The following is a 14,031-nucleotide window of genomic DNA, read 5'->3' on the forward strand; positions in this document are numbered from 1 at the left end:
CTGTCCTACCACGGGATTCCAGGAAAAACTATTATGAGCACCCTAAATTATTCTTTCTTGGCTTCGTTGAAGGCTGACAGAGTTCGAAATTAATATATCCATGTGGCGTTTTCTGTTCTGTTGGAAGATACAGCCTACTGCCCCTTGTTAGGGAATCACAAGATTACTTGGTTATTACAGATTTTTGTTTATCAGTTTCAGACTAGATTTTATGCTAGTGCTTTCCTATCTTCCTTTTTGTCAGGTTTAGCTTACTATCACTTAATTGAATTTGCGCTATGGTTTTCTTAAAGTTCCTTGTACTTAAGGAGCTATTTCATATACTCTATAATATCTGGCACAGTTATAGTTCCATGTCTCCTAACCATTGGCATTCCAATTTCAATTTAGTTTTTTAGATATCAGGAGCATATTGCTGCATCCATTCGCTCTTACACTGGACTTCTTTACCATTTTGTTAGCGCCTTTTAACTTCTGCCTTAAACTCCTGATGCTGATGAAAGTAGACAAATTGGATTTAGATGTTTATTTTAGGGTAATCAGCACTACTGATTAGGTATTACTTATATTTTTGAGTTCCCCATTTCCTTATTTTTATACCTCTTTCCATGGCCCTGCCAATCATAATTAATGTGAATGTTCTTGTCTGTTGGATTACGATTGTCCACAGTGCAAAAATTGACATAAATTTTTAAACAGTATAATCTAGGATATTTTGATAGTTTATATGCATTCTAGTATTATATTTTATAACTAATTGAATTTTAAAAGGTTTACAAAATCTACAGATTTGCGCTTTTTAATTAGTAAAATCCATAAAAGAGAACGATGAATATCTAGTTTGAAAGCACCTGTATATAAGTTTGGTATAATAACTTTTGCATCCATCTGTAGATTCACTTTTTCTTTCATAGGTCTTGGTGAAAACTGCAGTTCTTTTATCCCACCGCCTGGTACTGTAATGGAAGCCACAGCCGATTCAGCTGTGAAACGTTTATTTTGTCCCAACGGAGAGAGTTGGCTTTCACAAGCCCCTTTTCAAATAGCACAGTGTATTAACGGAACATGGATTCCACCATTCGACGTTTGTTCTGATAGTAAGTAAACTTAATAGAATTTTGATTTGGAGATCAATTCTTTGGTGTTAAGGCTGGCATCACTGCCAGTAAGGGCTCTTAATGTAGTGTATAATGTTACTAAATTATGTAACTGTAACATTTGTTTTATTGAATGACAAATTATAAGGGGACTGCCGTCCAAAGCAACCAAAAATTCCAGTAAATGATTAACTAAGCAACTAGATCAGTTTCCATTTATATCACGAAGGCAATGATTATGTGCTAGACATATTTCTCAATGTAGCAGTGTTCTTGGCAAAGAATATTCTTACAACAATTCTATCATCCTCGAAATCATAGCCTGACTAAAGAACAAAGTTATAGACCAAACCATTTTGAAGGTTTTATTGAGAGAAAAGTAATATACCTAAAATTTATAGTAAAGTGTTACTAATCTGAACATTTATCTCTTAAAAAAAATGCAGCGGGAGACCTACCCCGGGATTGCTCATTTATGGCTGAAAAAGAGATTTCATTAGCAAATATTGCCAATATTGCGTGGAGTGGGGATTGGAGGGATGGAATCTTGGAGGTAAGATAAACATTATTTTTCCAATGTTATGGCACTGTTTCTCCTTTCACATACTTGCATTGGTGGACCTCGTATAAATGAATTGATACAAGACTACATGTCGTTCGTATTAATTAATTTACCTTCAAAAACTATTTGCAATGGGTTAATTTCTTAATGATTGTCGATGGTGTATTGTCTCGATTTGGAGCATGTAAAACAAAGTTGAATTGCAATGATGCTGTTATTATTTCAGGTGATATAGTTAAAAATAGAATCAATTAAAATTTGCTGCTTGGTAAAAGCGTTATTTAGCGCATACTCTACATTTTTTTAAAGTTTAATATTACTTGAGATAAAATTTTCAGATATCTTATTTCATGAAATGTATGAAAATAATTTTTTGAATGTATATAGCCTAAAGTTAAAGTACTAAACATGATCACCACATAGGGAAAACTCCTTATGCTTCCTATCAATGTACTGTTATATACAGTATACAGTAGATAGATTTCTGGGTCGACCTGTGACGCCCGATGAAAAGGGTCCTTCTTTACACTTTTCTGATATAAACCTTCCAAATATACCAAAGAAAGATAAAAGCATGGAATGCAGAGGTTACTACCCTCGCGCGAGCACCTGGTGGGTGTCGTGTATAAAGCAGGGGCGTGTGAAAACCACTATTCACAGGCTGTCTTCCAGTTAGATAATTCCTTCATCAAAGGGAAGGACCGTAACAGAGGCCCTAGATACCACACTTGAACCACGCCACCGACGCCTAACACGAGCGCCCTCTAGTACATCCTTCTGTTTTGGACTTGCCCGCTTGGTCTTATTTTTTTGTGCTCTTGGTGTTTTTCCCGTTTCTGGATTTAATTCATCATGACTGAAGCTACTACTTCACCTTTACCAATGTTAAGTACCATAGTTTGTTTTGACAGCTTTTTACAGTACCGGGCAGTTGTTCTCTTTCCAGTAGTGTGGTTTTTAATTATAGATGGGCTTGGCCTTCCTCGGCGTCGGCAGCCATTGTTGTTTTGATTTGCCTCGCTGGAATTTCACGTTAATCTTGCCCATTTGGTGCTCTGTCATCTAGGTTCTAGGTTAAGTCACTTACGATTTTTGAACCATTATTATTATCATTATTATTATAATTGTTTTACTATGGTATTTTTTGCTAGCAAGTCCAATTTGGACGAACGAAGAATAGCGTCCTTGGCTTTATTATAGTTTAAGTATCCGCCTCGGAAGGCGTTCGTTAATAGACTATATCTTTATATTTATTTTGTTATGCCGTCATTATTCTTCGTTCTTGGTCTTGATAGACCTTACACTTTTATTATTATACTTATATCATATTATAGTGTGCTTTTGGTTCTTTATAGTGTAACCACGAGAGCGTGAGCATGGAGTTCTCGTTTTCTGTTGCTACAGTCATGAGTTACCCTTTCTCTCGTTTTCTTTCTTAATTTCGAGTAATAGAGGTGGATTTCCCGTTTTCCGTTTTATACGATCACGTGTTATCCATCCCCCCTCTCCCTCTACGTGATTATGATATTTCCGTTTTATTTTATTATGTGGTTACCTGTCTCTGTCCTACCAAGTCGACCTACATGATTTCTGGTCGGCTCGGGTTAGTTGCAGGAAATACGTTCTGTCTGAGGCCTCTATCAGACATGAACCGAACAGGCTGATAGCTTCCTCCTGCTGGGGTAAAACCCTCTTTCCTCAGGAGGAGGTGAACAAAGTTCTTCAGGACGCTGCGAGAGCAAACCAAAATTTGCAAGTAAGGTGGGGCCTCACTGCCAAAAGGAAGGTCAAAGCCCAAAAACAAGCTTTCTTCAAGAAGAAGCAGAGATTTACCCCTTACAAGACGAAGCGGGGTCACTACCATCAATCGACAGTTACCCACTCGTCATCACAGTCTCCCTCTGCTTCGACGTCTCAGCAACCAAATCCCCCTCAACAGGTGGTCTACCTCACTGCTCCCCCTGGTACACAACTCAACCCTTTTTGGATACCCTCTCTTGCATACAACCCTAGCTACGAATCCTCAGGTTCCTTTCGTGGACACCAGAGAGGAAGCTACAGGGGTAGAGGACAGTTCCGCCAACGAGGCGGGCCTAGGACAAGGGGTGCTCGGGGAGGGAAGGGACCTAGATTCACTCCCTCGCAATGATGTGGTCCCAGTAGGGGTGAGACTTTACCACTTTCGAGACCATTGGACCTTCAGTCCATGGGCTCACAGCATAATCTCCAAACGTTTGGGCTGGAAATGGTCACAGGGTTCTCCACCTCCACCAGTGACCTTTTTCCAGAAACCCACTCCCATCCTGAAAGAGTACACCACAGAGTTACTCAAGAAGAAAGCAATCAAAAGGGTTCGATCACTGAAGTTCCAAGGCTTCCTGTTTACAGTTCCGAAGATAGACTCGTCGGCATTGAGAGTGGTCCTAGACTTTTCAAAACTAAACTCTTACAATCTCTGCGACAAGTTCCGAATGTTGACCATCTCTCAGGTACGGACCTTACTTCCCCGTGGGGCCGTCACCACCTCTATCGATCTTACCGACGCCTATTATCATGTGCCAATAGCTCGAAACTTCTCTCCTTACCTAGGCTTCCGCCTTGGCAGGAAAGCCTTTGCGTTCAAAGTCATGCCCTTTGGTCTCAGCATTGCCCCCAGGATATTCACGAAACTGGGAGAGACAGTGCTAGAACAACTCAGGAACCAAGGGATACAGATCATAGCTTATCTGGACAATTGGCTCATTTGGGCCCGGTCGACCCAGGAATGCAACATAGCTACGACGAAAGTACTTCGATTTCTCGCCAACCTGGGATTTCAGGTCAATCTCCAAAAGTCCCGCCTGCAACCATCATGCCTCTTCGAATGGTTACGCATTCAGTGGGACCTTTCAAAGCGCAAGCTATCCCTTCCTTCCAAAAAGGTAAGGGAAATAGCTGCCAAGATCAAGAATTTTCTCAAACACAAACAGTTGTCCAGAAGAGCCTTAGAAAGAATCCTCGGCCTTCTCCAATTCGCTTCAGTAACAGATCTCCTATTAAAAGCCAAACTCAAAGACATCAATCGAGTTTGGAGAAAGAGAGCTACAGTACCTTTAAGAGACAAGATCTCGAAGATCCCCTCTGTCTTGAAAATGAGACTACGCCCATGGTCCGAACCGAGGAACCTCTCCAAATCGGTTCCTCTACAATTCCCACCTCCACAAGTGACAGTTCATACAGACGCGTCTCTGAGTGGATGGGGGGGTTACTCCGAACATCAGATGTTTCAGGATTCTTGGTCACCCGCCATGAAACAGTTCCATATCAATGTTCTCGAAGCCATGGCAGTGTTCTTGACCCTGAAGAGACTCTCTCCTCCGAGGTCGACCCACATCAGAGTAGTGTCAGACAGCACAGCCATAGTACACTGCGTCAACAGAGGAGGATCCAAGTCGCCCAACCTGAATCAGGTCCTGGTCACTATCTTCGCCTTGGCAACAGAAAAGAACTGGTTCATGTCAGCAACTCACCTAGCGGGAGTCCAGAATGTGATAGCGGACTCACTATCCAGGACGAAACCACTGGAATCAGAATGGTCTCTAGACATAAATTCATTCTGGTGGATACTCAGGCTGGTTCCGGGCCTCCAGGTAGATCTATTCGCAACTCAGCTGAATCACAAACTTCCTTGTTATGTGACCTCAAACCTGAACCCTCAGGCTTATGCCATGGACGCATTAACCTTGAATTGGAACCGTTGGAAGATGATTTACCTATTCCCTCCAGTGAATCTTCTAATGAAAGTTTTACACAAACTACGCTCCTTCCGAGGGGCATTGACTTTAGTAGCACCTCTCTGGCCAAAGAGCAGTTGGTTTCCTCTCCTCCTCGAGTGGAAACTCCGTCCCATCCGGATCCCGTTCCAAAACTCAGACTGTGTCAGATTCCTCAAGGATAGCCAAAACCCTAACTTTGTGGACTTCATGAAGTTTGCAGCTCATAGAGACGCAAACATTGACATGGAAAACGTCCTCTTCATAGAATCAGACAAAAGGGACTCGACAATTGGTCAATATGATTCGGCCGTTAAGAAACTAGCAGATTTCCTAAAGAATTCATACCATACTCGTATAACTCCGAATTTAGCCATCTCTTTCTTTAGGTTCCTATTTGACAAAGGCCTAGCAGCTAGCACTATAACCACCACCAAGTCAGCTTTGAAGAAAATCTTTCTCTCGTTGGGTTTAACATTAACCTAGCTGATTCCTATTTCTCATCTATTCCAAAAGCGTGTGCTAGGGTTCGACCTTCGGTTTGTCCACAAAAGGTCTCTTGGTCTCTGAACGATGTCCTTAAACTTGCGTCAGACACGGACAATGAATCCTGCTCCTATATCACTCTTCTTAGAAAGACTTTATTTCTAACGGCTTTGGCCTCAGGTGCTAGAATCTCAGAACTAGCAGCTCTCTCATGAAACTCAGAAAACATAGATTTCCTCCTTTCAGGCGAAGCACTTCTTTCTCCAGACAGAGCTTTCCTAGCTAAAAATGAGGATCCACAAAATAGGTAGTCCCCTTGGAAGATTATTCCTCTTCCCAAGGATACTTCTCTGTGTCCAGTCACTACTCTCAGGGCCTTTTTAGCTAGAACTGCCACCCGCTCGTCTGGCCCCTTGTTTATCAGGGAATAAGGAGGTACTATTTCCATTCAAGGTATCAGACAACAAATCCTCTACTTCATTAAACATGCTAATTCGGAATCATTTCCCCATGCTCATGATATCCGGTCAGTAGCTACCTCCATCAATTACTTCCAGAACATGGATTTTGATGACCTTAAAAAATATACGGGTTTGAAATCTCCTATGGTTTTCAAACGCCACTATCTAAAGAACTTACAGGCCCTTAAATACCCAACGGTTGCAGCGGGGAGTCTTATCTCTCTTGTTCTTCCTTTCTTCCATCTCTTCTCTTCTCCCTCCTACCTGCCACTCACACCACGTCGCCACTCTCCTGGGTGGTTCGTTAGCCCTAAGATTATTACCATGTTTAATTCCTATGGTTTAACTGTTATTGTATTTACCGTTACTTTAATGTTTAGATATGCTTAGACATGTAAGATTTGATGCTTTTTTGCATTTGGACACTCGGATGATTCCTTGTCTTCATATTTATTTAGCCTTACGTTCACTACAGTATGTCCTTTGGCTAGTTTGTAATTTTATGATTACTTACATTATTATATATTATTTGGTTACATGGTGTTTGTATTCTCCTCATTATGTTATTACTTTATTGGGCTTGGAAGGCATTCTCTGGTACATTTTCACCGGGCGTCACAGGTCGACCCAGAAAAGGGATTTTGACGAAGGAAAAATCTATTTCTGGGGAGAGACCTGTGACGCCCGGTGAAACCCTTCCCTGTTATTTTGTATGGTCCCACCCTTTCCTTTCCAAGCCATATGTTCTTGCAGAAGGATGTCCTAGAGGGCGCTCGTCTTAGGCGTCGGTGGCGTGGTTCAAGTGTGGTATCTAGGGCCTCTGTTACGGCCCTTCCCTTTGATGAAGGAATTATCTAAATGGAAGACAGCCTGTGAATAGTAGTTTTCACACGCCCCTGCTTTATACACGACACCCACAAGGTGCTTGCGCGAGGGTAGTAACCTCTGCATTCCATGCTTTTATCTCTCTCTGGTATATTTGGAAGGTTTATATCAGAAAAGTGTAAAGAAGGACCCTTTACACCGGGCGTCACAGGTCTCTCCCCAGAAATAGATTTTTCCTTCGTCAAAATCTCTTTTTTTATATAAACTCGACAGGTTTAACAAACTAGTTACTTAGGTCTATGCTAAAGTTACAACTTCAAAAACCTTGATAAAGGTGCTTTCACAAAATTAGCCGACACTATATGATTTCAAAGTTGATTTACAACAATCTTTTAATGATATCCCAATTGAGCAAACTGCAGGCTAGGACTAATATGTAATGGTCTTTATTCCAGAGTTCCTCACAATAAGTCTTCCTTTGAGTGTATATGTAAAAAAAATATTGTTAATTTGTGAGGAAACAAAAATATTCTTGATCCTATGTTACCCTATTTAAATTATATATTTTTCAAACAATTGAAGTAACCATGGCAATGGGAGCTGCAAATTTCTTGCCTTTGCATTCTCATTTTGAGTACCACAATTACTTATCAGGGGAAGGGTAGAGCCGCTTCTGGGTGTACATACGCTATGATACCGAGTCCTATATTGCAATGACAGGGAAATCAAAGGAACTTCAGTTCTTGTTGAAAATGATGCTGATTTCAGAGTAATCTTACAGTGTGCTGTAAATCCAGAAGCAGCATTGCTCATTTAAAATTATTCCCCCGGAGAGCAGAGAAAATTAGATTAGAATCTTACAACCAGGGAGTTCATATTGTAGTTATGGAAGGAATACATGGGAGAAAGAAAAATGTATGATATTGTTGTTATATGATGTGCTGTTAAACCATGCCACCTTGGTTTAATCTCTAGCCTACCTCGACGAATATTACCTCTACACGAAACGTAATTTGTTGAGTATTTTTCTTGCTGCTTAGCTTGTGCTTTTTATTGTTTTGACAGTCACTTTTAGGACAAATCAATCAATTTTGGTCTTTTACGCAGTTCATGACAGATATGCATGAATGGTAAGCCTACCAAATGCTACGTAAAATTTACTCGAAGTTCAAGAAGGGCAATTGATATTTTATAAAATGTATCAACATCTAAGTGACATTTTGTTTGAAAACAAAACTACAGAAATTAATAAATCAGGAGGACGATGTAAAAATGGATGTCCTGGAGAATTCTATTAAAGAGGAGGAATAAATGAATATTAATACAGGCCACAAAATTGATAGAGGAGTTGAAATACCGTATTATTGTTTTGTATTGCACAAGCCACCTGTTAAGATACTATAGCTCGAGAGTTATTGGGTCCTTTGACTGACTAGACAGTACTACATTGGACCCCTCTCTCTGGTTACAGCCCATTTTGTCTTTGCCTACACATACACCGAATAGTCTGGCATATTCTTTCCACATTCTCCTCTGTCCTCATACACGTGATAACACTGAGATTAGCCTACCAAACAATTTGTCTTCTCTTTTCTCTTGGTAAGGGTAAAAGAGACTCTTTAGCTATGGTAAGCAGCTCTACTAGGAGAAGTACACTCCAAAATCAAACGATTGTTCTCTATTCTTGGGTAGTGTCATAGCCTCTGTATCATGGCCCTTCGCTGTCTTGGATTAGAGTTCTCTCTTATGGGGTTACACTCAGGCATACTGTGCTATCTAATTTTTCTTCTTGTTTTTTGAAGTTTTTATAGTTTATATGTAAAGGATCTAATTAATGTTTTTACTCTTTTTGAAATATTTTATTATGATTGTTTATTCTTCTCGTATAGTTTATTTCCTTGTTTCCTTTCCTCACTGGGCTATTTTTCCCTGTAGTAGCCATTGGGCTGTATTTACCTGTTGGAGCCTTTGGGCTTATAGCTTCTTGCTTTTCTAACTAGGGTTATAGCCTAGCTTGTAATGATAAAAAACGGATTTTGAGCGAAGCGAAAAATCTATTTTTGGGTGAGATGGCCATGTCGTCTTGATGGAAGGTTCCTTCAGTAGCTTCCTTTGGATATATATAACTACTAAAATATTCCCAGAGAATTAAACTAAACGTTTTCACAGAATTTTAACTTCTGGAGCGAGTATTCTAAGGGTTATCCCTTTAGAATATCGTATATCAACAGGGGACGCATGCATTAACATGTCACATGGCTATATGCACCCCACCTAGCGTTTATGCTTTGAGGGGGGAATGTGACAAGGGAATGTGGGAAGTAACTGAGGTGCCGTTCCAAAGTTACCTTCCCTTCGTCAGTGTTACGATACTCGCAACGTAAACAAACCGGCGCCATACTTGCGTGACGTCACGTCTGCCCACTTCATTCCGTTCTAGCTATAACCAGCCTCCACGATACAATACAGCAGGGAGGGGCCTAGCAGGCTCAACTGGAACAGTTGGGCGGGTCCATCAGGATGACATGCCCATCTCACCCAAAAATAAATTTTTCGCTTCGCTCAAAATCCGATTTTTGGGCTCAAGTCATGTCGTCCTGATGGAAGTGTACTAGAGAATTAATGTATCGAGGATTTGTTCCCAATTCAAGTGCCTGGTGCTCCGAATAAACATTCCGTGGTCTGGTGACCAAAGAGACCGTGACATCTCCGTTAAATGACCTGGCGTCCCGCTCCCCTGGCGAGGAAGGTCCTAGTAGGACAAGAGGAACATCTCGCAGTAATCTGACGAAGAAAGACTCGCCTGGATAAGAAATCGTGCCGGTCTCAAGACAGATCAGAAGGGTAAATATTTGTGTAGGAACAAATTTATACCATTAGGTGAGTACATAAGAGATAGTAGGTATACTAATCATAATAACTCTAGAATAGGTTCAGTAAAACGTGAACAACAATATATTTTCATGTAAAATTAGGAGCGAAAGAGACGCATGTTGTAAATAAAATAAATATTTGATTTGAAATTTGCATGGAAATATGAAAATTTGTGTATAATGATAAAATACAATAATAGACATAGATATGGTAAAAGATGGTGATGCAGAATCTGAAAGGGAAACAATCATTTCTGTAATCACTAGTTCCCGAGGAACGTCAGTCTTTTAAGTCAAGATACACTTTTTGTTCGAGAACAGGTGGCACACGTGTAAGAATCTATGTCGTTTCACCTTGGTAAAGGACAGTCCATTAGTGACACTAAGTGTCCCTTGAAATCACTATGTATCGCACTAGGGTCAACACAGGCACCCGTTTGAGTTAAAGTCCCGAAAAAACTCACTGTCCTACGCAACACTAAACAGCAGGTTTCATCAGGCTACCTGCTGCCACCACGAATCGCTTAACTTCTTGCACCTGCTTCGAATAGTGTTTGAAAAACACTCTAGGGGATTTCCAGCCTGTGAAGGATGTGAGGCTTTCGAAGTCCATTCCTTGGAAGAAATTTAGGGAAGAGGCGACTTTCCTGGGATCGTGACCTGCGGGTGTACTGTCAGGGTCCGCTCTGCGAATAAAGTAGGTGATTTTCGCTTTAAGTTGTTTTGTGACAGGTCGCTGCCCGACGTTTCTCCTTTGAAAATCTGTCCTCCACCAAAGTCAGAAGTTCTTCAAAGATAGACCTTAAGACTCTCCACTGGGCATAGAGAGACATCTTCCTTCAGGGGGCAGATTCTCCAAGGGTCCCATCTTTTGGTGGGAAGTTCATTTTTAGCGAGAAACATGGGGTTGGGGAAGAGGATAAGTTCCCCCGTGTCGGCGAACTGTATCTGGCCCTCTTCTCTTGATAATGCCACTACTGTATTTCACTGACTCGGGCTCCCGAGGCGAGAGAAAAAAGTAAGATTACTTTCTGAGTCAAGTCCTTCAGAGGACAGGAATCATTGTCCAGGCTAGAGGCAAAATGAAGCACCTTATCCAGGGACCAGGTGATGGGTTTCGGTGGAAGTGCTGGACGGAGTCTAGCACACGCCTTCGGTAGTTTATTAAAGATCTCGTTGGATAAATCTATTTGGAAGGCATATAGAAGTGGTCTGGTCAAGGCCGATTTGCAAGTGGAAATCGTGTTGGCTGCCAAGCCTTGCCCATGAAGGTGAATAAAGAAGGACATGCAAAAATCTATGGAGATTTCCGTAGGATTTTTTGCCTTGACGAAGGATATCCACTTCTTCCAGGATGATTCATATTGTTTTCTGGTAGACTTTGTTTTATATTCCTCTAGGAAGTCTAAACTTTTCTTCGAGATCCCAAACCTTTTCCTCACGGCTAGGGAGAGAAAATCATGAGATGAAGATCCTTGACTTTCTTTGATGAAGCGAAGACAGTCGACTTCTGCACCTGTTGGGAGAGAACTGGGCCCGGCAGATGGATCAGCTTTTGCTGTAGCTCCAGGACTAGTGGGAACCAGTTGCTCTGGGGCCACTTGGAAGGCACTAGGCCTGCTGTCCCTTTGAAGGTTCTCAGTTTGGAGAGGACTTTCAGCAGAAGGTTGGGTGGGGGGAACAGGTAAATCTTGGACCATCTGTTCCAGTCCAGGGACATGGCGTCCACTACTTCTGCTTTAGGGTCCTCGTAAGGGGCCACATATTGAGGAAGTTGCTTGTTGTCGCTCGTCGCGAAGAGGTCAATCTGTAGTTCCGGGACTTGACGAGAGATGAAGGAGAATGATCTTGCGTCTAGGGACCATTCCGACTCTGGGGTTTGTCCTCGATAGAGCGTCCGCCGTCACGTTGCGAAATCCTTGTAGGTGAACTGCAGACAGGTGCCACTTCTTCCTGTCCGCTAGGTGGAAGATGGGTAATAACACCTGATTTAAATGGGGGTGATCTCGAGCCCTGACGATTGAGACATCTGACTACCACCGAGCTGTCCAGAGTTAGACGGATGTGTATCGAAGGACGCGGGGATAATTTCTTCTGGGTGAGAAGAACCGCCATGGCCTCCAAGATGTTGATGTGAAACGTCTTGAATAGGGGATACCATGTTCCTTGAACTTGTCGTTGGTGGGAGTGGCCCCCCCAACCCTCCAAAGAAGCGTTTGTGTGGATGTTGAGCGATGGAGGTGGAGGTTGGAGGGGGATGGATCTTTTTAAGGTCCTTGCTTCTGACCACGGGCTGAGCAAAGAGCAAAGACTGTTTGGTAGGGGTCTCTTGAGGTCTCTTCGAGCGACGGATGCGTTTCGTATCCAGACTCCTAATGCATCCTTTAGCTGTGCTCGTAGCACTGGGTTTGTCACTGAGGCGAACAGTAGTGAGCCGAGAACTTGCTCTTGCTGTCGTCTTGAGATTTGAGAAGTCTTCTGACAGACCCTGCTATTTCTTTAATGGAATAGAAAGCCGGTGTGACTGAAGATCCCAATGAATTCCTAACCATTGGAACTTCTGAGCTGGAGCGAGGTGAGACTTCTTGGTGTTTATCTTGAAACCCAGATGTTCCAGGAATTGGGTTACTTTGCTGCAAGCTGTCAAACACCTTTCTGGTGAAGTCAACCAGACTAGCCAGTCGTCGAGGTAGGCCATCACTTGGACGCCCTGAAGGCGTAGCTGGTGGACGATCGTGTCTGCTAGCTTGGTGAAGATTCTCGGAGCCATGTTGAGCCCGAAGGGCATGGCTCTGAAGGCGTAGCTTCTTCGATTGAGCCGGAATCCTAGGTAGGAGGAAGCGTGGTGGTTCATTGGGATGTGCCAGTAGGCATCCGCCAGGTCTATTGAGACCGTGTAGGCCTTGCGAGGCAGTAGGGCTCTTATTTGTTGAAGAGTCAGCATCTTGAATTTGTTGTTCAAAATGAACTTGTTGAGGGAGGACAAGTCTAGAATGACTCTTGAGTTTGTCTGAGTCCTTCTTGGGAACACAAAACAGTCTTCCCTGGAACCTGGTGGACTTTACCGTCTTGATCACCTTCTTGTTCAAGAGTTCTAGGACATGTTCTTCCAAGAGAGGGGTTGATGGCTGGAAGAATTGGTGGAAGGTTGGAAGTGGTTGTGTCCAGCTCCAACCTAGTCCCTTCTTGATGATGCTGTGTGCCCAAGGATCGAAGGTCCAGCGATCCTGAAAGAGGTGGAGTCTTCCTCCCACCGGAAGCACTTCATTGCTTTTGGTTTCCCGAGGACTTGCCACCTCGGCCGCTAACTCCCTTTCCTCCTCTGCCCCTGGAGGGGTGGCGCGAGGAGTCTCTGCCTGAGCATCTACCTTTGTGACGAAAGGTTGTTGACTGACGCTCGTAGGCTGGGGTAAAGGCCGGTGATTGTGACACTACCGGTTGGGAGACCAACTGAAAGATCTGTTGCGGTTGAGTGACCACTTGGGGAGTAGCGGGAGCCGGAAACTGGCATTTTTGTTGACGCTGCTGGGGTCTTGGTTTGGAGGATTTGGAGGATTTCCTCTTAGGCTGAGGGCCTTCGTCCTGGGAGGATTTCTTCTTTCGCGACCTGCCCCATTTGTTGAGAAGGTTCCGATTATCAGAGGCGGCCTTGTTGAGGATCTCTTTCACCAAGTTAGAGGGAAAGAAATGCTTACCCCAGATGTTGGAGGAGATGAGTTTCCGGGGTTTGTGTTTCACTGCCGCATTGGCAAACACGAACACTCTGCAGGTTCTTCTGGACCTGATGAAGCTGTACAGGTCCTTCATCACAGTCACTAGGTGGGTTTTTGCAAGAACCATATAGAGGTCTGGGACTCTTAACGTCCCCAGCCATGACCTCGAGCTGAATCTGGCAGACAGGGAGGCAGCCAGTCTCTCCTTGGTCTCTTGCTCCCGACGAAGAAGGTGGTCATTCAATTTCGGGAGGTCCTCGTT

At 42.9% G+C, this 14,031-nt stretch overlaps 1 protein-coding gene across 1 annotated transcript in view; it reads left to right on the top strand.

Annotated features, from left to right (window-relative positions):
* LOC137620654 (uncharacterized) overlaps positions 1 to 14,031 on the top strand; it is a 452,540-nt gene that overhangs the window by 43,210 nt on the left and 395,299 nt on the right. Inside the window, exons 3-4 of the mRNA XM_068350990.1 lie at positions 915 to 1,097; positions 1,544 to 1,650. Coding sequence (XP_068207091.1) covers positions 915 to 1,097; positions 1,544 to 1,650 — 290 coding nt within the window. The remainder of the gene's footprint in view (positions 1 to 914; positions 1,098 to 1,543; positions 1,651 to 14,031) is intronic.

The sequence above is a fragment of the Palaemon carinicauda genome, chromosome 27 (assembly GCF_036898095.1).
Source record: "Palaemon carinicauda isolate YSFRI2023 chromosome 27, ASM3689809v2, whole genome shotgun sequence".
In the NCBI taxonomy this organism is placed as follows: Eukaryota; Metazoa; Arthropoda; class Malacostraca; order Decapoda; family Palaemonidae; genus Palaemon; species Palaemon carinicauda.